Here is a 26,960-nt window from a genome sequence, read left to right on the forward strand (position 1 = left end):
AGGTAACAAAGTCAGATATGGTAACAATGTGAGATTAACCATAAAGACAAAAAAGAGAAGAGAAATGACATAGTACATTAATAACAGCAATCACACAAGATAAACCTCTTGTTTCCATATCCTAGAGATCTTTTCATTTAGTCTCATCCTATATGACCTTATATACCTAGGTTTTGAGCTATTGTAATCCACTGCTAGGAGAGCTCTAGGTGTATATCAGTTATTACAAATGAGGGAAACCATTGAGCCTATGTTCCTTTGGGTCTAGCTTACTTCACTTAATAAGATTTTTTCCAAGTCTTTCCATTTCCTTACAAATGGCAATGTCATTCTTTCTGATGGCAGCATAGAATTCCATTCTGTATAAGTACCACATCTCGATCCAATCAAATACTGAGGTGCATCTGGATTTGTTCCATATCTTAGCTATGGTAAATAGTAGAGCACTAGTCTTGAGTGAAAAACCTAAACAAGAGTTTGAGTCCCTGAATTCAAGCCCCAATAATAAACCAAAAACTTTTTTCTTCATATAGTTTTATTGTAATTAATATAAAGGTTACATTATATTCACCAGATAGAAGGTGCATTACTTCACAAACATTGATACCCTTTCTCATCTCTTGGTCCCCATTTCCCATCTCCCACCCCCTTGCCCCTCATCTTGTTTTCCCCCCTTCCCTATCTGATTTCAGATAACAAAATAAGCATATATACAATATATCTGATAACAAGGTAAAATACTGTGACAATATGAGATAACCAAGGGACATCAAAAGAGATGGAGATAACATAGTACATTAAGGACAACAATCACTCAGTATATGGCTTTTGTTTCTATATCCTGGAGGTCCTTTCATTTAGCATCATACTATACGGCCTTATGTATCCAGGTTTTGCTCTATTCTTTTAAAGGCTACATTTCACAAGGCTGTTTCCCTTTCCCTAACACTACTTGTCTTGTGAAAGAAAATTTGTAAATATGTAACGGAAATGTGTAAATGATTGAGGCATTAGTATAAACAAAGAATATTCTTAACACACATGCAAATTATCTTGGAAACCTATTGAAAAACCAGATCCCAGGTGTTTGATCTTAAGTGTGCTAAATGAAAATCTGAAAGAGTTATAAAAATTGGTGTTTGAAACACATATTCCAAAGCTAACTGTTCTAAGTATATCTTAGGATAATCTATGGATCGCATTTTGAAGATTTTAGGTAAGAAATCCACAGTGATTTGTTTTTGTTACTTTGTCTATATTCCAAAGGTGACTGCAGCAGTATATAATGCACTATCCTATATGTGCTGCATATAAGATAACATGGATGTCTCTCCATGAAGTAGTATGATTTATGCTAGCTCTGATTTAATCTAGTCTTTGAACTAGAGTGAAAATGATGTCATGTGGCTTCTTAGACCAATTATACAATCAAGCCTCAACATGCTTCACTTGGGATCCTGACTCTAGGAATTCTGACACCATATTACGACTGAAGAAAGCCATGTTGCTTTCTGCCCCATCAACAAGCAATCATCAACCACTGGGCTTGTGACTGAGTCAGCCAACGTCCAGTCTCCAGTTTTAGGTCACTCCGCAGTGATGAGCTCTCACACCTAGTTCTGGCCAGGTTTGTAACTAAATCTAATGCTGCTCCTGACTGAAACAAAAATGTTATAGTGGCTTATTGTTCAGCAATAGACAAACCAGAACAAATCTTAAACACTTTAGCAACTTCTTTAGATAAAATAGAAGATCCAGATAAACCTTTAAGCATTCCAGTTTGCATTTTAAGGGTTTTTTTCTATCTAAATCTTCATATCCAGTCAAGATTTAACTCCCTGGATGCTGCTTTAAGAATTTGTCTAGATCCATAATTTTCAGCCAGAAGTGATCGAGCGCCCCCAGAAGACATCTGGGAATGTCTACGGACATTTAAAAATACTCACTAGGCGTCAGTTGTGATAGAATTAAAAAGATGCAGAGTGTGAATGTTGAAAAACTCTGATCCGGAGTTGGTCCATAATTGTGCACAACCCAGCTCTTACCCAAGACTTTCTTCCCGATCATGTAAGTCTGGTCTCAAACCAGGAATTAAAGAATTATCAGTACATATTTGAGATAGAGGAGGATTATTCATGAGGATGTTTAAGTTTTACAGCATTACTTTCTGAAGATCTGTGTCCCTTCAAGATGCCTGTGTTGAAACCTCATCCCTACTGGGATGATACTGAAAGATGAGACCTTTGGGAAATGATGTGATTATGAAGGTATTCACGTTCTCCCTTTGGGTTCATGTGTTAAGTTGCCTTTCTCATTGCTGAGCTGAAACACTGGTGTAAGTAACTTGAAAAGTGGTTCGTGTTGGCTCACAGGTTTACAATGTTCCATCCATGATCATTTGACACCAGATGTTTGGGCCGAACATCGTGGCAGTGGGAACATGAGGTGAGGGAGGCTGTTTCCCTCATGGTTGACAGGAAGCAGGAAGAGATAGGACAAGGCCGGGGACATAACATCTGTTCACGACTCACCTTTTCTGATGCATTGTGTCCAGCTTGTTCCTACTTAGAACATCCCAAAACAGTACTGTCACCTAGGAACTAAGCTCCAACACAGGAGCCTGTGGAGGCCAGTTGATTTTCAAACCATTACAGGGTATTCAACATGAAATAGGCCGATGCTTTTTTTGTCTTATACTTCCAAGACTCCATAACTATGATTGATGAATTCCTACTCATTCTGAATTACTCAGTGTAAAGACTTTTTTTAAAGTAGGAATAGACAAAGATAAGTAAGTCTGTGATCTTCAATCACAGCTACAAACTAGGATAACTTTTTCGAATTATAAATGCACAATTCCCAATTTTCAAAGGTCTAGCCTTGAAAGCAGAAGCTGTCATCTTTTGTTTGAATGTTTCTTGTATCATTCTAATACGTACCTAAGCATGAGAACTATAGGACTTGCCTCCTTTGCCTACAAATTATCTCTCCTGAATTAGAAAGGAATATCAAAAAAGCTTAGGAGGCAAACATCACAGAATCCCAGTGGAAACTTCTAAACTTTCTCTCATTTCTTCACTCAGAGTATTTGTTCTACATGATCCTCTATGTTTATATTGTCATCTTCTGGCCATACTTGTCCATCATTTTTTTCTTTCCCCCTGAACTTAGGATGGAAGCAAACTTGTATTAGTTGATTCTTGGTGATGCTGTACACAGTACCATTTAGTAAATCCTTAACAGCTGATTTCTAGTGATTTCTACTGCTCCACATACTATGTAGCTCTCGTCCATGAACTCAATTATTTTTAGTAGACTGCTTATTAATTGCCTAAGAAATACATGATAATAACAGTTTTCTTTCCTCTTTTTTTTTCTTTTGCTAGTCCTGGAAACTGGACTAAGGGCCTGAGCAGTCTCCTTGGACTTTCTCAAGGCTAGAGCTCTAACACTTGAGCCACAGTACCACGTCCAGCGTTTTTCTATGTATGGGATACCAAGAAATCGAACCTGGGTCTTCGTGCATGCTAGTCAAGCACTAGGCCAAACTCCTGGCCCTCAATTTTCTTATTACTGCACTTGAATTGTATTTATCATAAAAATAATTTACTATAATTTTAATTTTAGTTTAAAGCTAACTCTAGTAATTTACATAACTCACATAACTCAGGATAATGCCAGAAGTCATCGGTAAAATATTCTCCTACTAGCAAGAAAGCCAAAGGCTCAGTTCATCTCTTTCTAGAACATAACTTGCTCCTCCCAAAGCAAAGGCACTGGCATCTTAGCCTCAAATGCTAAGCAGATGAAACTCAGCTCATTCAAAAAATAAAAATGATGGGTAGGAAAGGGTAAAATGTGAGATAGCCTTATTATTATCATAATTATTACTACAGCACAATGTTATTTCATCCCGAAAATGGACTTTTTATATTATTATATCATATAATAAAGAAAAATATATTTCAATTTTTCTTTAGAGAAAAAAATCAAATTGTTTTTCTTTTTTCAAAAAATACATTGATCAGTAGAAAACAACAGTTCAGTGGATTTCTCAATAATTATTCGGTTGTAACTTATTTTTTTCTTCTCCACTGAAGCCAAAACTGAATCTCTCATGTCACATCTGTGGTCACTGAGTATCTCAAATAATTAAATAATTCAGCTGTATAGTATGTGTGCCATATCTCAGTCATGATCAGTTAAGATTAAAGGTTTTTATGTAAAGATAATGCTTACTTTTAAAATCTAACTCGACTATTTACAAGGTGATTTAGGGCAGTTATTTTATCTCTTGTGACTTAGTTTCTTCTTCTGAAAATGGTGATAATAGTAAGCCTGACAAAATGAATCATGTACGTTAACATAGTCTGTGGCAAATAAAAAATAAGCAATGAATGAATTTTTCCACTCCCATATGTGTAAAATTTCTTTATAGTATCCCTTTAAACTTCAAAATTCTGTTTTCAATGGCTTCTATTCCTCTATCTGGATTTCCTTAGAGTCTTCTGAGTTATATTCCCTCATATACAGATCTACTTTCTTCCTATCAACCTTAACTAACAATTTGTGCCATTTTACTAATAGAGAGTAGTGTTATTATTTCAAGCTGAATAGCCCCAAGGAAGGTCACATAGTAATTACACTTTGAGCTGTTAGTTTTTTCTCTTTTCAAGAAGACAGGCAGTTGAAATATGGAGAATCAAATTTTGAATCCAGCCAAGACAGAAACGTTTGCTGGAATCCCTCTTTAAAATAACCAGCAAAAAGCTGGGTTGGAGCTATAGCTCAAGAGGTAAAATACCAGCTTAGCAAGCAGTAGACCAGATTTCAAACTTTGGATTAGAAAAAACAACAACAACAAAAAAGAAAAAACTGTCCTACAGATCTTTAGAGCTTAACTTTTCTTCCTATTTCTTGCTGGCAGCTTAGCCTAAAAAGCTACTTCAAAGTACAAAACTTTTTCCCAGATTTGAAATCTAACCTAGACAAAACTTCTCAAGTACTTTAGTTCTTTCTCTGGGGCATTTAGTGTCCTTGTCTTTTTCTTATTGTTAACTAGCAAGTCTCCTTCTAAGCAAAACAACCCTATATACTCTTCTCATTTATTTTCAGCTATTTTTTTCTAAATCTTAGGGCTTAGGATATAGTGCCAGGAGGTCTTTTGTACTTGCCTGAATGAAGGATGAATTTGTAAGGCACTGTGGGAAAACATAAAGCATTTCGATATTAAATATTGGGGGTTTTGAGAAAGTTCCTAATCTTTGACCTTCAAAAGTTTTCCAAAGTAAAGAATTTTAAATATTCAGAAATTTGAATACAGATGTATGCAAAGTGTTATATTTGCCCGCTTATTATTAATATTAATACAGCCAAAAGCTATAAATAAGCATGTGAATCCCATCACATGATAAGCCAGGTGACTTCTGTTTGCTCTACTGATTTCCTTTACCAATTACTCTTTGCCCTGAAAAGCCAGCCTCCTTCATACTCAGCTGTTAACTCCACTAAACCCTGTGGCTTCAGGATAATTTTGCCAATGATGCATCTTAATAGGAAATTTGGACAGAAAAAATAAATAAAATGGGAATAGTTATTCTCCCTCTTCATTCCCTGCAGATGGCCTCAAGTGCTTGTGACTCAAGAACTAAACTGAAAGACTAACTGAAAAACTTTATCAGGTTCCTGGCTCCACAATCCAATCTGCATAGAATCCAGTAATACACTTTTTCACCCTAAAAAGATAGGGCGAAGCCTAAAGACAGTGTTCTCTTTCCCACTATTTTTAATTCAGGAACACTTCATTGTCACCAAGATTCAACCCTTTGTTTATAAATATACCCCTTATTTACAAATCTGAAATCACCTAACCAAATATGTTTCATTACCAAAATCTGGTGAAATCAAAGAGTAACTATAAAGAGCAGGAATATATTATCGTTATGAAACAAATACATAACATAGAAGATATTCATGGAGAACACAATAAAAAACAACAAATTCAGTATATGTAGTTACATAAAAATAAAACAAAAAATTCAGGAAGAAAATGCATTAATTTTTCCAAATGCCGCGCGCGCGCGTGTGTGTGTGTGTGTGTGTGTGTGTGTGTGTATGAGTGTATGCCTGTCTTGGCCTTGAACTCCAGGCTTGACCACTGTCCCTGATCTGTTTTGCTCAATGCTGGTGCTCTACCATTTGAGCCACAGCTCCACTTCTGGCTTTTGGAGTGTTAATTGAAACTAAGAATCTCATGGAGTTTGCTTGCAGGGAAGGCTTCAAACTGTGATCATCAGATCTCTGCATCCTGAGTAGATGGGATTAGAGGCATGAGCCACTGACAATTAGATAAAAACTAAAAACGTATCACATTTTTAATGAAAAAGAATGACTCGAGATTAAAACATTATAAGGTCAGAATTTGGAAAGGCTTTGTGGCATTATAAAATAATTCTTGGCCAGGCTGGGGTGAAGTGCAGTAGAAAAGTGTTTCTTTAGTATGAGAAAGGCTTTGGGGTTTGATCCACTGTGCTTCAAAAGTAAATGCAAAAAGAAGTGAAAATAAATAATTCATGATGATCAAACAGGACAACAAAGAAAGAAGGAGGGGGACTCTGTGTGGCTGAGAATGAAGCCTAGAAAGGACAAGTGAAAGTGTTAGCAGAAAGCCAGGATTCCTCTCTACAGAGCCTCGAGCAGATGGTAATGGTAAAAAGGGGAATTTGGGGGGAAAGGGCACTGGGAATGTGATTTGGGGCCAAAATGTCCAAGGTTTCGTTGCTGCCTTTAAAATGTCCCCTTCCTGGCCTGGAGATGGTTTGGGTAATAGTATGAAGTGAAATATACAGGGTTGTGAAAAAGGGTAACAGGTTGGCATTTGTATTGCAGAGGGAAAACTCTTCAAGCACTGTGGAGAAAGGGTGGAGAGAAGTTTCAGTGAAAGGTGATAAAGCCCATACTAAGGAGACTTACTAAGAAGTAAATGCCTTAAGATAATTGTAGGGTGGGCACTGTTGATTCACATCTGCAATTCTAGGTAAACAGGAGGCTGAGATCTGGATGAGAATCATGGGTGAAAAATCTCTGTGAGACATTTATTTTTTGTGGATGGTGGGGCTTGAACTCTGGCCCAGATGCTGTCTGTGAGCTCTTCACCTCAAGGCTTGAGGCTCTTCTACTTTGAGCCACAGTGCCACTTCCCCTTTGAGACTCTTATCTCCTTAGCCCCCAGAAAACCAAAAGTAACACTGCATCTCCAAGTGGTAGAGTGATATCTTTGAGCAAAACATTTCTGGACAGTGCCAAGCCCCTGAGTTCAAGCCCCATCATCAAAACCAAAATCAAACAAACAACAACAACAAAAACAACAAACAAAAATTGTAGATATCTCCCTAAAATAGGATTTTGGTGGTGGTAGTGGTGGTAGTTTATTTGAATAAGGTTTTTTAAAATTATCATTAAGTAGTTGTAAAAAAAAAAAGAGGGGGGTTCAGTTCCACATGTCAGTTTGTGGACATTGCACCTGGACCAATGCCAGTCCTTCCATCATTCGCAACCATCTCTCCCATCTCACCCATCCCTTTAAGTTAGCTGGTTTCACTTTCATAGATGTACACTGAATATTATGACTGTATTCACTCACCCTTTCTTTACATAGGATTTACATAGTTTGTAAACTAGTGATCTCAAAAGCATCCAAAAGTAATGACCACTCAAGGAAAAAAAAAGACAATAAAAATAAACCCATGGCCTACTTCTGATCTACTACAGTGGTCTAGGAAGCTCATTCAAGATTCCCTGTTTCTCTATGCTTACACATTAGAAATGGCTATAGATCTCAAACTGCTTTGTGTCTCTGCACGACCCAGCTGCTTCCACTCCTCTGTTTCTGAAGTCCAAGGTCATGTCCTCAAACAACATCTTCTCTGTAACAACTTAACCCAGCTTGCTGGGAATGACTCATCATTGCTGAAGGGGAAACACATATAGGAATGTGTTTTCTTTGTTGTTGTTTTGTTTTTGCCTGTCCTGAGGCTTGAATTCAGGGCCTAAGTGCTGTCTCAAGGCTAGCACCCTACCACTTGAGCCAAAGCACCATTTCTGGCTTTTTTTCTATGTATGTGGTACTGAGGAATTGAACCAGAGTCTTCGTACATGCTAGGCAAGCACTCTACCACTAGGCCAAATACCTGGCCCAGGAATGTGTTTTTAATGATTTTTTGCCATGATATATCATTAAGCTTTTCATCATAATGGAGGGAATAAAATCATATGAATCTCCTGCTATCCACCAGTTACTACATTCATTCATTTTTTAAATTTTCTTTCACAAGAGGTCAGAAATGGATTCTCTAATACTTGATTAACCAAGAACAACGAACATGACATTTTTAAAGGAACAACATGTAAAATTAGAGTTGTCCTGAGTTCTGGGGACTTAGCACAGGATTAAATAACCTGCTGTGCTTGTAGCCACTTAGAAATTGGAAAGGAGAAAAGTGTACACTTAAAAGGGAAACAAGAATCAAAGATCAAGACAAGAGTCTTGAACAGAAAAAGCCAACCAAGGTTGAGGTCCTGAGTTAAAGCCTCAGTAGAGAGACAGACAGAGACAGACAGAAAGACAGACAGACAGACAGACACACACACACACACACACGGAAACATGGCAGAAATGTATGCAGAGCACACTGTAGGGAAGGATAATTTTAGAACAGGCAAATATACCTGCAAGAAGCAGTTATGTGGCTTAAAGTTGATGATGTCTATATTGGAAATATAAAGTTGCTTGCAGGGTGTGGAGAAAACCCTTTGCTCCAAATCAGTGTTAACAACAGGGAAGTGATAGGAAAATCCACGATGAATTCAGGATGCAGCAGATCACTCTAATGGGCACAGTCATCACTGTGATATTTGGAAAGTGGTCATCATCCAATTGACAAGGAGAAGGGGACTCTGTAATATGGTAAGGAATTGTTACTGTGAGCAGTGGTATGATATTTATATATTTTAATGTGGGGGGAAAGATGATCATGCTTATAGCTTAAAGAGATAATCTCTTCTCTAAGAATCTAAGTTAATTTAAGAGTTCATAGTAGAAAGATTTTCAAAATCAGGGAATATGAAACATTTATCTACAAAAAGGAAAACTAAAACCTGGGATATACTTTTAAAACCTTTATAATATTTTTGGGTGCTTTAGCTTGAAAATGTTTGTTTTTGGTTTGAGTTTTGTGTCCATGTGTTTGTTTATGTGTGTGGATGTAGTGTGTGTGTGTGTGTGTGTGTGTGTGTGTGTGTGTGTGTGTGTGTACTAGTTCTGGGGCTTGACCTCAGGACCTACACGCTGTTCCTAAGCTTTTATTTTGTTCAAGGCTAGCACACTATTAATTGAGTGACACCTCTACTTCCAGCGTTTTGGTGATTAGTTGAAGATGAGAGTATCACAGATTTTCCTGCCTAAGCTGGCTTTGAATCATAATCCTTAGATTGTAGTCTCCTGAGTAGCTGGGATTACCAGCTGAGCTACCAGTGTCCAGTGAAAAACATTTTTAATAACCAAAAATATTGTTTCCATATTGTGTTGCGATTTTATGTCACATTGAAACGCACTTTCTTTGGTATTAAAATGTTTATATTACTTAATCATTTGAAGATTGACATTTTAGAATTGAGCTTTGTGTTTCAAATATTGTAAAGATTTTATTATATCTCACCAACAGACTGTAGAAATGTTAGCAAAAATTTGTGATTATAGCAACAGTCAGATCTCATTTCAATCATCTTTTGTTAGCATTAAGTTCTGTTATTTTGGAAGTCTGAACATTTGCTTCATAAAAATGGCACTGGTGACTCGTAATGTGAGCCCAGATTCTACAGAGATTGAAACCAAAGGATTGTAGTTCAAAACCAGCCTGAATAGAAAAGTCTGAAATAAACAGAACTCTAGCTGGAGGCTCAAATGGGAAAGTGTTGCCAAGAACTAGCTCCCCGCCCCCGTCTCTCTCTCTGTCTCTCTCTTTCACACACACATATGCACAATATTGAATTTTTTGTTAGTATTTTTTTTTGCCAGTCCTGTGCTTGGGCTCAGGGCCTGAGCACTGTTTTTGGATTTTCTCAAGGCTAGGGCTCTACCACTTGAGCCACAGCACCACTTCTGGCTTTTTGCTATGTATGTGGTACTGAGGAATGGAACCTGGGTCTTTGTGCATGCTAGGCAAGCACTCTACCACTAGGCCAAAATCCCAGCCCTTTTGTTAGTATTTTGATAACTAATGAAGCTAAAATTTTCCTCTATGTTTTGAAGCATTTGCATTCCCTTTATTCCCATACTTTCCTTTTCTAGTCTACTGCTAAGAGAAATACATGTTTACATTTTACCCTTTTTCTCTAATATTTGTAAACACACAGTTTAAAAGAACATAAGATTTGTTAAGTTCTTTTAAATTGAATAAATTAAATATAGAAATGCATGAATATCATTACCGATAACAGTAAAAATGGTCTTCTAGTTTTACATTGAACTATTTAATTAATCATAAGTATATTTTGGTGTGAGGAAATTTTCTAGATTAACTATTTGGTCTGAAGATCTGACAGTTATCCCACCACCAATTGTAAACTTATTTATCTTTTTTCATGGATATTTAAGGTATGCTTTACATTATATTAAAGCATTACTGCTATTATGGCCAATTCCTGAGCAATCTTATTTACCAGTTTAACAACTGACTCATCTTTTTTCCACGTTAAATTCTAACATCCTAGAGGAAAAGGATTAGATTTCATTGATGCTTTTATTTTCCATAAGGCCTATCACTTTACACATAGTAAATGTTCAATGAATGTTTATATGTTTATTAAGTGAATGCCTAAATTGAATATCCTGTGCCTAATTTATAAAGTATTTCCTTACTATGTTAAGAGGTCACATTCTTCAAGGTGAAACATGAAGTAATGTTGAAATTAGAGAAAGGGGCTAGAATGGCACTGGTCCAAGTATAAAAATTCCATGTGAATTTGATTAGAATAATTTAAATTTCGTGGTGACTTCACTCTCCAGAGGCCATGTGATCATGAGAAAATACTGAGGAGAGATTTAGTCACAAGCTCACTGAGTCACTGCATTTCAGAAAGGCCTTTAGCTACAGAACAATGTACAAATCAGCCCACATATCATTGCATCTCCACAAATGAACCATGTCAAAGGTGAGATGTTGTCCCTAGAAAGTTCTCTATGAGTGATCCAGCTGTAAGCCCTTCAAACCACCATACATTTAAAGCAATAACATTAATTTTACATATTTATTTTCCTTCTGAAACATGTATAAATTTAAGCAAGTTGAATTGCAATCAAAAAGCAATATCGAATTATACATATCCCTATTATGGCCATATGAGAAACTATTCCATATTTGTACATCACAGTCTTACGATAATGACTTCAGCTTGAAAAGATTGCACAATATTTTTGCTTGTCTAAGAAGACATGAAACTTGGCTGTTAGTAAGGACCCTGGAGGCGAAAGCTTCTCTATAAAGACATGTTACTACAACTATTAAAGGTGACCAAAGGATTACATCATTGTCAGAAAGGAAAAGTTATATTCTCAACAAATCTATAAAGATCTGGGACATTTTTAAGCACTATTTAAGACTGGAAATAAGTGTTATATATATATATATATATATATATATATATATATATATATATATATATATGAAATAATCCTAATTATCGTAGTAAAAATCGTGAGATAATATGTAGTGAATATGTCTTGTCAATAATCTCTTTTGCTTTTCATAATAATCTTATTGAGTAAGTTCTCTCTATCTCTTCCTGTGTGTGTGGAGGGGTGTCCTGGGGCTTGAACTCAGGGCACGGGCTCTATCTAGAGCTTCTTTTGTTCAAGACTAGCATGCTCTACCATTTGAACTACTGCTTCACTTTCGACATTTTTGGTAGTCTTTTTGGAGACTGTATCACCAGGAAACTCCTCACAGACTGTCCAGCTCAGGCTGGCTTCAAAGATCCTCAAATCTTTGCCTTCTGAGCTAGGATTACAAACATGAGCCATTGGTGCTCAGCTCTAGACTAATTTTGACAGCAACCTTAGATTCACACAAACTCAAGGAGAAAGCATAATTCCTATGTGTCTATGCCTGTATGTGTTATCAACATCCCACACCCCAGTGCTATGGTTGCTGCAGTGGGTGAAGTTACCTACCATATCATTAAGCATAATTAATACCAGGACTCATTCTTGCTGTTGTTCATTTTGTGTGTATAGACAAACATGTAATGGCAAGTAGCATTGTATGGGTTATTTTTACTGCAGTAACACTATATCTCATCTGATGCACCTAATAGCCACAAAAATGATTTTTCTACTGAAAAATGATTATCTCCACAATTTTACCTTGTCCACTTTGCCTTTACCAGTTTAGTTGGTATGATACAGAATGTGTTTCTTTCACGTTGCCTGTTTCCTTTTATACATACATTTAAGCTTCCACCATGTCTTTCTACAGTTCATTTTTTAGTGCTGAATTACTCACCATTGTTTGAAAACTATAGTTTCTGCATTAACTTATTTGGGGGGTATCCTTTTTAGTTTTTATTTTTAGTTGTATTTTACTGTCAGGGTGATGTATAGAGGGGTTACAATTATATTCGTCAGATAACGGGCACATTACTTCTTCAACACTGATACCCTTTCCCATGTTGTTCTCCCACTTTATCTCCCCACACTCCCTTCCAATCATCTTGTTCTTCCCTTTTCCTTAGATTAAATTATTTTTTTAAAAAAACTAACTGTGTACGATACTCATTAAAAGCACAAGAAGCTTTCATTGTGATAATTCCATATATGTGTGCATTGTACTTTCAACAAGCTCACTGGGTCTATTGTGTACTTAACCTTCTTCCAATTTCTTCTTTCAAACAGTATTTGGTGAAACTCATTATGTTATCATCATAGATGTAATGAAAACATCATCTATGTAATATCTATCTAAGTGTAACACATTCCAGGACACCTTTATTGCTTTCAATGTTAGACAATTATGATTTAACCTGGTATTATGTATCCATGTACAAATCGTGTGTGTGTGTGTGTGTGTGTGTGTGTGTGTGTGTGTGTGTGTAGTTTTCAATACATTATGAATAAATACCAAATAGTGTGATAGCTGAAACACTGAGTTGTTTAATATAATTTTACCATTTCCTAACTTGGGTAATGAGTATCTTTCTCTTTTGAACAATGTCACCCTTTCTCAGAGTTTTCCCCTCATAACATTGAGTTATTTTAGGACACTATTAAAGTGTCTTCCACAGAGAATTCAACTTAACATTTTGACATCAGCAGTGAAAGATGGTGCTGCTGTGTCCTGTACTTCTACATTCTTGCCAGAATTTGATCTTACCTTTGTTTTACCCATTCTAATGGAAATACAGTAGTTTATCATCTTAATATGCAATTTTGCTATATAGCATCAGTGATCATTTTATGAATGAATAAACTGAGGTCCAGGGAAATTAAACAACTTGATCACAAATCTGTAGCTGGTAGGGAGCAGATTAAAACTCACACACTCCAAAGCCTTATAACTAGACAAAAGTAAAATTTAAATTTGCATATGCAGGACATGAAAGGTTACTTTCTAGTCACATTTATTTCTAGTTTTGCTTCCTCCAGAAGACCCAGAGACAAGGAAATAGCAGGGAGCAGGGAAATGGGGGAGGGAAAGGCTGCCAGTAAGATACGTTTGAAACTAGTTATTTCATGCAACTAAAACTTTTTCCTACAGAGGAATTTGGGGGAAAGAGGTTCAATTTTGTTCAAAATATGTGAGACAGGGTCATTTCTTCTACTATTTAGGATGGTCCAGGAAGAGCATTCTTTATGTCTCAGGAGGAAAGTCTAAAAGTATAGCCATCTGACAATTTTTACTTTCACCTTTCTAAAAATCCATTTTCTCTTATTTTTAATAGAGCTGTCTATGATACAAGGTTGGAGGTTAATTCCATATAAGAAGTAAAGGGAATGGAGTCATTATGCCCCTCTTTGCCTCTAATTGAGACAAAAGTAAAATTGTTCACCTGCAATCAAAACCTTTCATTCTGTACAATTAAATGAACTGAGTCAAACAAGAGAAGACTTCTTACTGGCATCTGCTACAGCCTAGAGTCAAAAACATCTTCACAAAGCTGAAAAATGACTTCAATATCATTATATCTCTACAGTTAGTGTAAAGACTATTAGAGCAAGTCTGCCTTCATCCTGGACTTTTACACATAGTTTTAAACAAGTGAAATAAAAAATAATAAATATGCAAATAACAAAACATTTGATTGCTTTGCCTAAATTATGCAGTTCAGTTGATGTAGAGAAGTTCTCAGTTCTATGCTTACCACATTTTCAAATCATTATGTGATTGTTTTGTGTTGCGCTAGCCTTAATTTTCTGATAATAGGCTTTCTGAAAAGACAAATAATATCAAAAAAGCAAGATAAAATATAATAGGAATATTGTAAGTGGCACAGTGACATTTTTTTCTTTTTTTGCCAGTCCTGAGCTGAAGCTCAGGGCATTGGATTTTCTCAAGGCTAGAGCTCTACCACTTGAGCTGCAGAACCACTTCCAGCTTTTTTCTAAGTATATGGTACTGAGGAATCGAACCTGGGTCTCCGTGCATGCTAGGCAAGCACTCTACCACCAGGCCAAACTCCGGGCCCTACACTTTTGATATGTTGAAAGGAGACTTGTCTTCAGTGGAAGCAGCATATTGACAAAAATGCATCAAGTGTCTACAAAACAATAGTAATGTAATAAAATGCACCTTAAGCATTGGTGGGTTTTCTCAATGGCAATTCTTTGGAACAAATGTCTACTACAATGTGATGCATACTATAAAAGGATAAGAGAAAACTAAATTTAGACTAGGAATAGGTAAATGTTTTATGCAGAAATATACCCATACTTTTCTCAGTGGAATTTGAAGGCAAGAACTCTTCTATCTCCAATGAGCTAGGACACTTACAAGTAACCAAAGGTCTTAAAATTTGATTTTCTTTACCAGGATTCTGAATCTTAAGCAAGTAAATAGTTCAAAGATCAAGGAATGACTGGAACTCTTGTGAGTTAGACACTTCCTGCTGGGATTTATGCCAACTATTCAATCCTCATTCAATCCTGTGCTCCCAGCCTTCTGAGGGCACGTTAGAGTCCTGGTAACTTTCTTTTTACATACAAAAGCTACAGTATGACTTTATTATTTGAAACTTAAAGTTATGCCTGATGTATGTGTTGGGCAAAGCTCTCATTCATGTTTCCCATGAATTCTCTTATTAAAGAAGTAAAACTATTTCTCTGCCAATCTGAACCTCAGTTTCCCCATTCAGAAAATGGGACCAACTGCATTGTGATTCATAGAAAATCAAGTCAGAAAAATGTTGCATGAGCAACATCTAATATATGGTGGCCTGCTCAAGTTTCTAAAAATTTCTCCAGGAAAGAATTGTATTTATCTTTAACCCAGATTCACCCAAGCCTAACTGTAGAAGTCCCTTTTTCAGGAAACATTAACATCTAGACTCATTCATCCATGGACTTTCTTGCCAAGAGCAGCAGCTTTGGCAGTTCATTTTTTTTTTAATGCACTGGATACTGAACTTTGTCAGTGAACACTCGTGAAGATTGGGGATTCTCTGTCTTATCTCATTTGTGGTAGAGGGTTCTTATTCTTTTGTGAATATAAGAAGCGCTCAAGGAGATTGCTATAATGTGGGTTTCTGTACAACACCTAACAATTCAGACTCTTCTTGAATAACGACAAGTCACTAGAGCTCAGAATCCCACTGCAGGTGATTACAGTGTAGACAGGCATCAGTCCACACAATGATGAGAAACACAACCATTTGAAGTGTGGTTTTAGTTTTGGTGTTTGTAAGTCTAAGAAGCTTCAAAATATAGACAGAATGATAGATTGCACTGGTCAGACATTCATCATCTCTCATGAGTTGTAGTATGACATAATTAGGCAAACTCAGATAACATGTGATCATCTACCAGCAAGCTACCAGGTATCTCTGATCTAAACTTCAGAGACTATAATGTTAGAATAAGAATATGGCTGTGGGTGCAGTTATGAGGTCGATAATGAGCAAAATCAGGTTAAAATTTGCATACTCAATAAAAGAGATAGTGTCTCCGGTGTTACTTCAGCTACCCACCAGTGGCTTGCTTATTCATTCTCCCCAGAACTGAATTAGTGAAAATGAAAGATTAAAGGAGTAGAGAAGGAACAAGTCAGCTAATTTTATGACTGATTAACAACTCAAAAAAAAAAAGCTGATGATAGGCTGGAATGAATAGCTAAACTATTATTTTTAGACATACTGTGTTAATTTCATTTTCTCTCCTTATCACAAATCATAAAACATGAGCTGTCAAAAACTTCAAAGGAAGATAGTAAAACAATAGAAAAACATAAATTAGTAAAGTCATCATGTCCTTAAAGTTTCTTTCCCCCCCTCCGGCAAGTTCTTTAGGTCATATCATGAGGATAATAGTATCATTCTTCACAACATTCTGTGCATTTTTAAGGAAAAATGATGCATTTTGGTGATGAGTGACATCTATTAGAAGCCAGCAGAATTCTGTTTTTAGGTCTAGTCATACTTATTGTAAAGAAATCACAAATACTTTGCAGGATTTCAGAAAAATTTACCTTTATCTAATTGTACCAATAACCTGTTTGCAAGTAAGTTATAGGCTCAGGACCTAATACCTCAAATATTGTGTCATATTTCATTTTGATAACTAGAATTACAGCCTCTATAAACTGGCTTGCTGACATTTTGTGGTTGTTATTATTTTGCATGTGGCTTCAGCTCTTTCTTCAAATATTTCTGAAGCAAATATGTGTGCTTCAATTCATTATCCTCCTTATGCAGGTTACTTTATTATTTTGAATATATCAACATGTAACAATATTTCTATTAAAATTAATACAGGCCTCACTGATGATCCCGTTGCATACATTTCTATTTGCATATGTTTGTTCTTTGTTTAATATTGTAACTGTCACTTACAATCAGCATCCAGTTTGATTTTTAAAATGTCATGAGCCGGGAGTTTAGCTTAGTAGTAGAGTGCTTACCTAGCATTCACGAAGACCTGGGTTCGAATCCTTGGTACCACATACATAGAAAAAAGCCAGAAGTGGTACCGAGGCTCAAGTGGTAGAGTTGAACCCAAGGACAGTGCTCAGGCTCTGAGCTCAAGCCCAGGACTGGCAATATAGATAGATAGATAGATAGATAGATAGATAGATAGATAGATGTCATGAAACTTTTAAATAATGGTCACTTTATAATGTAGGGTATACCCTGATACATATTCTTTGTAGAATAAGATATTTGGTCTTTCTTCCTTCCTTCCTTCCTTCCTTCCTTCCTTCCTTCCTTCCTTCCTTCCTTCCTTCCTTCCTTCCCTTCTTCTTCTTCTTCTTCTTCTTCTTCTTCTTCTTCTTCTTCTTCTTCTTCTTCTTCTTCTTCTCTCTCCCTCCCTCTCTCTCTCTCTCTCTCTCTCTCTCTCTCTCTCTCTCTCTCTCTCTCTCTCTCTTTCTTTCTTTCTTTGTTGTCAGTCTTGGGGCTTGAACTCAGAGCCTGCACTCTGTCCTTTAACTTTTTCACTGAAGTATGGTTTTCTATCACTTGAGTCTTACCTCCACTTTCAGCTTTTTGGTGGTTAAATGCAGACAAGAATCTCACACACATTTGTGTTCAAGCTGGCTTCAAACCTTTGACTCTGGATCCTCAGATCTCAGCCTCTTGAGTAGCCAGAAGAACAGGCATGAGCCACCATAGCCTGGCTTTGATGTAATTCTTAATTTAAACACTGCACTGTCTCAACAAGGGTAGCTGCAGTCCTTAGGCCCGAGTGATTTATTCTCTGGAAAAAAAATGACAAGCTGCCCAAATGAAGCTTCACTAATTAGATTTTGAACCTGAGGACAATTCAGATTTTCAAGTTCTCACCCCTATCCCAACTACTTTCCAAGCACTCCCTTTTAAACCTCCTAAAACTAAACTTATAATTGTTGAAACTTAAACCAAGGGGAAAAAATGAAAAGGAGTTAGGTGGAGTGGCTATTTAGAGAATATCTATGGTGGAAATTTTTCCTAAGAATCAGTCCTTAGGTATGTAGTATGCTTTTGATCTCCCAAAAGTACCAGCTTTGTTGACACCTGGTGGTGGATCACACCTATAATGCTAGCTACTGAGCAAGCTGAGGTCTGATGATCCCCTTTGGAAGAGTCAAAGGCAGCTTAGCCAGGAAATTCAGTGAGACTCCTGTGTTCATTTAACCACCAAAGGCTGGAAGTGGAGAGGTGACTCAAGAGACAGAACACCATCCTTGTACTGAGTTCAAGCCCCAGTACACACAAACACACACACACACACACACACACACGTTGCTTTATGGACCCAGAATTCCTGACTTGTTTACCTCATTTCACGAACCCCTGTGTGTGTGTGTGTGTGTGTGTGTGTGTGTGTGTGTGTGTGTGTTCCACACCTGAAATGGGGGAGTTTCACATGTTGTGGATTATTAACCAGGTACTTTCCATTCAGTTGATTAACAATTAGAAAACAGAAAGAAGAAAGAACCCAGTGAGAAGACTGAAACTTTTAAATAAGGAGGGAAAGCCCTGCCTACTTCACCTTGATCTGGTCTGACTGCTGTGGGAGGTCAGCGCTCTGTAACCAACATCCGTAGGTGCAAATGGAAAAACAGGAGATCTGACTTCAAGGGGAAACCACCCTGCCCCGAGAGCAAAAGGGGAACCGCCATCACCATTTCTCAAATTGGAAAGGGTCCTCTGGGTCTCAGGGTCCAACCCTGGTTCCTGGATTTCCTCCCTCAGCTTTTAGTAGTAGCGACAAGACCCCAGCAGGAGCGCTGCGCCCTCCTGCCCCACAAACCACCACCCCACGCCTGCACCACCAGGTCTCCCGCTTCAAAGCAAGCAGAAATGCTCTGCCCCACCTTGGTTTCTCACTCCCTCCTTTGCAGCGGTCTGTAACTTCTTTGTTCGCTTTACTGGGATGGGCTGACCGTTTTAAGATCAAAAAAAGGCAATCACCAAAAGCCCAACACCACTAAGAAACTCCCTCCCCCCCTCAAAAAAAAATCAAGGTTGTTCAGCCCAAGGGCTGAAAGCTCCAGGAGAAGGAGCGCCCTGAAATCTCGGCCAGTAGCTTCAAGAACAGCCCCTTAGGACTCATTCAACTCTTTAAGGGCTGGGGCGCCCGGGACAGGCAGGGGATGGGACCAGAAGGTGAACTGCTAACACTGTGCGCTCAGTGCGAAGCACACCTCTTCTTCAGGAAAGAGTGTTTGGGAAGAGGGAGATTTTGTTTGGGGGAGGGAGGGCTCCCCGGACTCAACTTTACTTACTCGCGGGGCCGTGAGTACCCCAAACAAAGGAGCACACCCCCCCCCCCTGGGCGAGGCGGGGGGGGGGGGAGGTTGCCAGGAGGCTGCAGTCGCTGGCAGCTGCCGGCCGGGCTGAGCGGCCTCTCTCACCACACCCCCTGGGCGAGCCTTGTTGGGGGTGCAAGAATTTCGGGAGGACCGGGAATGAGCATCCTGAGATTCCCGTGGCGCAGTGACGCCTCGGGAATTCTCGTGGACGCTGGGAATGGCGACATCAGATCCAAAGGAGGGGGGGGGGCTGTAGGGGGGGAAAAAAGGAGCTGGAGGGAAGAAAACAAAGAGCGAGTGTGGGCCGCGGTGACTTCATGCCTCACCAATGTCCCGCCCACGCTGCTCCCAGCTCCCGCTGCAGCCGCGGAGCCGGCAGGCGGCCGGGGCGAGGCGCACTCTAGCTGTAGCGTGGGGAGGTTTCCTAGCAACCAGAGGCCCGGGAGTGCGCCCTGCTCTCCAGCAGGTTAGGAGCCCTTTTGGGGAAGGGAGGGGGAAAGGGGAGAGTGCGGGGGACAGGACAGAAAAAAAAAAAACCCACCCCACTCCCCCACCTCCACTTATAATCACCCTCGCCTCCCTCGCACCCTCACCGGGTACAACCCAGAGCGCGCCAGCTGCTAGGGCTCAAGGCGGTGGGACGCTGGAGTAGCTCACTGGGAGCTCCAAGGACCGGGGCACGAAGCTCCCGCCCCGCAAGGCCGAGCTCCCGCACCCCTCCTCCTACCCCACCCCAACCAAGCCGAACCTCTTTTCTCTGGCTAGCTGCCGTGCGCTCTACTCCCGGCCCGGCAGAAAGCGGCGACGTCTCCTTCAGCGCCTGGGGACGTCTAAGGAGATCCCGGAGCCTCCTTCCCCAGCTGCTGGCACCCCCTGAGCTTCTCTCTTCGCCAATCGGGACGCTGCTGCCTGGTCCGTGCCCCGGCTGCTCGCGTGACAAGGCTGCCAAGCTGCAACTAAGTGGAGTTGTTGGCCTCCCTGCCCACCTGTGGAAGAGCTCGCGCCCACGGATGCGCCCTCCACTTCGCTCTTCTCCTCCCCGGGCCTGGCCAGGCGTCCCCTCCCACAAAAGCAACATCACCCAGTGAATTACAGGAGGGGGTTCCCCCCACCACCACCCCAGCTTTGGGCTTTGTTTGGGTTTGATTGTGTTTGGCTCTTTGCTAAGCTGATTTATGCTGCACAGCCCCATCGGCTGGAGAGAAAACAAAAGCTCTTTTCTTTGTCCGAGGGAGTGCGGACTGGTGGAGCCCGCTGCTGCTGCTGCTGCTGCTGCTGTGGCTGCTGGCCCTCGGCGGTCTTAGGAGGTGTTTCCTTTTTTTTTTTTCTTTTTCTTTTTTCTTTGCATTTTTTTTTCTTCTCTCTTTCCAAGATCTCGAGTCTCGTCTTGTAGAGCTGGGAGGGCCGCTAGGGCCCTGAAATGCAGAGCGGTGCCCAGGCCCACATTTCTGCAATTCTTGATCAGAACCGTAGGGTCCGCCTGCCCGGCCTGCGGGAACGGTCCTAGCGACTCTGGGCCGGCGAGGTGCGTCCGGGAGGCGCGGGCGCGCACCAGGAAAGCCGCCGGGCAGCGGGGCGCGGGGCGGGCTGCTTTGCATGATGTGCCGCTCGGCCCTGGCTCTTTTGACTGCTGCATTCGTCTGTCTGCAAAACTGCCAACGAGGTCCTGCCTCGTTTCTCCGGGCGGCGTGGGTGTTCTCACTTGTTCTCGGACTGAGCCGAAGTGGTAAGTTGTTTTCATTTGTTTACTTGTCTTTGCACCCCTCCCCCTACCAAAACCAAACAAACTAACAAGCAAAAAACTTGGGTTACAGGAAGACCAGGTAAGTAGTAAGTGTCCATCTCAGGTGGTCAGGTGTGGGGCAGCTTCCTCCAATACAGGTGGCCACAAGAAAGGTCAGGAGGTAAACATGTCCCCTTGCCAAGAACCAGCAAGGGCTAACTTAACTATATTAGGACACTTTGTAAGTTGCTCCAGGGTGCAGGACAAGCAGTACTTGAGAAGAGTTTGGAAAGGAGGGGTGAAGTTTACCTTAGCCAGTTTAAGGGTTCCAGAACATCCTGAGGGCATGTCCTGTACTCCTTGTGCCAGTGGTCATCTCTCCAGCATTTAGGTCCACAAGCTACTTAAGGCTGTAGCTGAACTGGTTTATAATGGGAATACCTCTTCCATTGTTTTAGTCCGTGAAAGAAAAATAAACACAAAAGCTGTGCACAACAAAGTCTCTTCCATCCTAGAGTTTATTCTCGGTGAATCAAATGCTCTTGGGCTTTAAGTTACCATCGTTGTATCTTGCAGGGTTCCTCCCCCCTTAAAAAAAATGTCTGTATTGAGTTCATTCTGGGAAACAAACAACATTGACAGCTCTTGATCCTTTTTATAAACGTTATGGTCTTCATCCACCGACAAAGTGGGGCTAACACCTGTCCTCTCTAAGTCTTAAAAGAAAGTTTATGTCCAAGAGTTGAGAAGGGCTTAAATTATCTTTGATTGGTGGATACAAAGTCAAATGTAAAGTGATAATCTTTTATTAGCAAGCCATAAAACTAGACTAATAATAATAACAGCAATCAATTTAGGATGTGTTTTTCCTAGAGATCTCATATTTACTAATGCAAATACAAGGCCCAAGGCAAGTTTAAGAATTTGAATTAATCAAAAACTGTAATTCATTAACAAGTATATTCGATGGTTGTAATGCTTTTACAGACTAAAATTTACTTCTGTGCTTTGAATTGTTGTGTCAAGCCTCTGTCTATAACTACTAATTGAAACAGTCAAGTCATAGCCTCCTAAATAGGGGTTTGTAATAGAAATCTACAACTAACTTCTTTTAGTTGTTACAGAAATAGTAGTCAAGTGGTTATTTTAGGGAGTTTTACCTAGTGATCTGAAACTGGGTCAATTAGAGTGAGTTTTTTATCTTATGGCTTATTTCCTGACTTACATATTGATTTCAAAATAAGCAAAACATAGTACCTAGTGAAAAAAACCATCGTTATTTATTCTGTCTTAAATGAACATATATTTGTTGCACCTGATTTTCTGCCAAGCCTAATTCCATTCTGTTCCAATAAGTAACGAAGTGTTTATCTAGATTTAGTAAACATACATTATGTCAACAGAGCATACTTTGTTCCTAATACCTAAAGGAAAAAGTCCCACTTGCTTTTAGAATTTCCTAACAACAATCACTTTATTAGAAACCTGTATTGTGCTTGTAAAGATGAATTGAGTTCTTGTGTCGTAGCGTTGTATTCCATCTGTAACTCGAACTGACTTGAAGCAAGGATTATGAATAGGCTGCCTTGCACCTGCAGACCTGAAAAAGAATGTTTATCTGAAATTAGAACAAGGCATCCTTTTCCCAGTCACTGTCAATATACAAAGGTTTCTGGTGCATACTGATTTGCATGGCAGTTTAAAACATGCAAAAAAATTTTAATTATAGTCAATATAACTCAGAAAATTAGAGATCAGGGCAAACTGTTGTACTTTCATTATATAGTTACAAGTCTTAAATTATATATCTTCACAGTACAAATTAGATGCTTAAGGCAGAATAGAGATTTAGGTATCAATTACAAAGGAAATCTTGCTCCAGTGCAGCATAGTTTACACCAAGAAAATGTTAAGAAAAGTAAAACCCTGGAAAAGAGATCATAAGCTGCCCAAGAAAAATATAACGCTGGATTTGATTTGTAAAACAGAATTTATAGGTCTCAGATACATAAACTTTTTGTATAGTGAGTGGCAGATGTTGTGAATAAAATGTAAAATTTTTCTCATGTATAAAAAAAAGACTTAGGCTTCTTTTGTAACCTTTCCTGGTAGAAAACTTCAACAATTAGATACAATTAATGTTACTATCAAGAATGTTATAAAATGGTTAATGAGTAGCTGGAAAATAAAGAATACTTAAGGCTAATTTAAATGTTAATACAATAAGGCTATTATCTTACATTTGTTTATTTTAAGCATAATTATCTAAATATTACAGTTAAAAACTCAAAAACCATGATTAAACCTATCCTAAAGCTAAAAGACACTTTAGAATAAGTATTTTTTTTAAAAAAGTCACTTATGCCTGCCTGTTTATGGAAACAAGTGGCTGATATGATTTGAAATGTTTTTCTGTCCCCAAATGTCTCTTTATCCTGATAACAAATTATCTGAAAGGTCATCTCACTCATTGGATTCTTTCAGGTTAAACATAACATCAATTCATTTTTAATACTACATAGAGGACATTTTGGATACAAACAGAAGTAGAGAGAATGATATGATGGGTACAGTACACCCAGCACCTGGTTTCCTTCCTTATCAACTCTCAACCAATTTCTGTCCTACAGTTTGCTTCCCTACCCAGTTCATGCCCTGCCTCCAATTAAGTTCTTTTCAAGCAAATCTTTCATGTCAGTTTATCAAGAAACATTTCAATAAATGTTTGCCAGAAACACTCCTGGAAAGAGAAATGCACTCAAATCTCAAAGCACACATTTTTAAATGTAATTGAAGGCCACAAGAATGTTTACAATCTTCAAAAGAAGGAATTGTGGAAGAGAGTAGGGAAAATATTTTTCTTTAAAAAATGCATATGTAATGGCTTCCTATTTTGTGTATGTTTAATGAAGAAGAAAAGTAATTACATAAATCAATATACTTCCCACAAGAAGCATTAATTGCTTTATGCTAGTGGAATCCTAACAAGTATACTTGTTAAAGTTTCAATTAGGAAGATTCACAGATGCCACAGAATCTATTTCTCCCTCTTCCTCTGTGGTGAGTCCTGAACAGAGCTGTTCACCCTAATCTCTGTCTCATCATCTTTGCATCTTTGCGGTCAGAATTTCCTAGCACCTCCACAGTTCCAGTCTGTCCAGATCTGATAACTTCACTGTTGGCAAATCTAATGACCAATTCTTTATCTTTATCTTTTTTGGCCTATTTCTCATCGAGACAAAAAGGTGTTACCAGGCCTTCTTTGGAAATACTTCTTAAACAATCTCTTGATTTGACTCTTCATCTCTGGTGTTGCTTTCCTCTTCATTTCATGACCTCCAATGAGGAAGAATGGCCCAGGACTTCAGTTCTTTCAATTTTTCTTTACTGCACCGAGGTCTCGAGTAAATTGACTCTGTCTTGAGATTTATACACCATTGCTATGCTGACCTCTCCCTGACCTCTTATTGGATCTCCAGGGGATATTGCAAACTACCATTTCAACATCCTCACTGGGTGTCTAAAGACAAAATTGATCCATTGAAATGATCCACTAAAGTTCAGTTTTCTCCTTCAGGCTTGCTACAGGCCCACTCTCATCAGCCTCTAGGTAGTTCACTAATGCTTTGGTGGCTTTCTTAGTTCCTGTGTCTCTCTACATTTCACAGACCTTATACCTTATATCTCAACCATGGTTTGGGTCTATCAAACCCTTTTTCCCAAACCCTTGAAAGCCTGATCCCAGTTTCCCTGATCCAGAGCAGCTGTTTGTCGGCTGGGTGTCAGGTCTGTCCTACTGCACTTTTCTTAGTTCTCACCATAGCTATTTATCTGTCTCAAATTGAGGCTATCCTTCAAGATACCATGCAAGCTATTCCCTGCTGTTTCTCTGGCCTTATTTTCTTACCGTCCTCTTTTTCTTCCTTCTCTCCTTATGTTCCAATAACTCTGGATTTTTCTAGATCTTGAATTCAAAAGACACGATCTCATTTGATATGTACATTTATATGTATACATATATAGGCTTATATATATATACCTATGTATACATAGATATATGTATATGTATAAATACACATTTTTTTGCTGAACTGGGACCTCAAGCTTGGTAAAGTGGCACTCTACCATGTAAGCTAAGTTCTCATTGCTTTTCTGTGTTAGTTATTTTTCAGGTAGATTTTGTATTTTTGCCCTGGGCAAGCCTTAAACAGCGACCCTCATATCAGGGCCTATTTTGTTACAAGACTGACAAACACATACTTCTGCATGGTGCTTACTTGATGAGGTATGGTTTCACGAGCTTCTTGATTGGGCTGATCTTGCACGGTGATTCTCCTGATTCTGGATTATAGGCATGTACTATAACGAACCCTATACTACCAGTCTTGAATATGCTGTCATGTTCCAGGAATGTTCTTTCCTGAGGTTTATTGCTGACTCCTCCTATATTTATTCCAAGCACCTATTCAAGTATTGTCTTACCAAGGAGGGCTTCTCTGACTGTCAGCCCTGTGTATCTCTTTCTTTCATAAACCTTAACATATATATTATGCACTGAATCTCTTGCTCTCCCTCCTTCCTCCCAAACCCCAAAGTAAAAGTGAGTTTATGAGGAGACATACTCCATTCTCTTTCTTTGAAAAACCTCAGCCATATTTTTTTTAAAAAACATCCAATACACACTGGTTGAAAAGTAAATGAACAAATTAGTATAACTCTTCTTACTCAAATTTCAGAATGATTTTTTTGTTTACATGTCTGTTATATAACTCTCTTTGTAACAGATAAACTTGGGAACCAAGGTGTATTATATTATTACCTGGGGCTTGAACTCAGGCCCTGGGCACTGTCTATCAGCTTCTTTTGCTTAAGGCTAACACTCTACCACTTGAGCCACAGTGCCACTTCTGGTTTTTTCTCTTAATATGATACTAAGGAATCAAACTTATGGCCTTATGCATGATAAGCAAGCATTCTAACACTAAGCATTCTACCCATTTTGTATTATATTTTAATGGAAAATAATGGAATTCCCTTCCAGAAGAAGATTGTTAAAATATTTCTACATTACTGCAAACATTATTTTTTTAAATGAACATCAATTTTGCTATGATTTTCTTGTCCACTTTAATAAAAACTGAGTGATTCATACATTTGTGTTTTATGGAAAATTATAAAATGTATAGAATATTTTCCAGGAATGTAATCATATAAACCCTACAAAGGTCTAACAAAGGTAGAAAAAGTTCTCAAAATGATTTTACCATGATAACTTTTTTTTTTGGCCAGTCCTGAGCCTTTGCTCAGGGCCTGAGCACTGTCCTTGGGTTTTTCTCAGGGCTAGAGCTCCACCACTTGAATCACAGCACCACTTCTGTCTTTTTTCTATGTATGTGGTACCCAGGAATTGAACCCAGGTCTTTGTGCATGCTAGGCAGGCACTCTTACCACTAGGCCAAACTCACAGCCAAAACTGTAACTTTTCCAAATAAGTTTTAGGATTTATAACCTTAATGATGTACACAGTAGTCCTTAGTTCTTCTGTACCCTACAGTGACTTAAATAGCTACATATATTCATTTCATCTTCATGACAATGCTGTGATAAAACAAATTCAAATGACTGTTTTAGAAACAAGGAAACTGAAGACCAGAGAAAATACAATGCCTTGCCCATCCAAGAGTAGCTAGTGAAAAGAGGATAGCATTTACACTCACTATATTGCCATGAAATTTCTTTGA

At 38.7% G+C, this 26,960-nt stretch overlaps 1 protein-coding gene across 1 annotated transcript in view; it reads left to right on the forward strand.

The window, feature by feature from the left end:
• Positions 1–20,485: 20,485 nt before the first annotated feature.
• The window catches only part of Itgb8 (integrin subunit beta 8), an 82,917-nt gene continuing 76,442 nt past the window's right edge, over positions 20,486–26,960 (forward strand). The window contains exon 1 of the mRNA XM_090332734.1: positions 20,486–21,222. Coding sequence (XP_090188860.1) covers positions 21,093–21,222 — 130 coding nt within the window. The 5' untranslated portion in view covers positions 20,486–21,092. The remainder of the gene's footprint in view (positions 21,223–26,960) is intronic.

Source organism: Megascapheus bottae, chromosome 5 (assembly GCF_031878675.1).
Source record: "Megascapheus bottae isolate mThoBot1 chromosome 5, mThoBot2.hap1, whole genome shotgun sequence".
Classification (NCBI taxonomy): domain Eukaryota; kingdom Metazoa; phylum Chordata; class Mammalia; order Rodentia; family Geomyidae; genus Megascapheus; species Megascapheus bottae.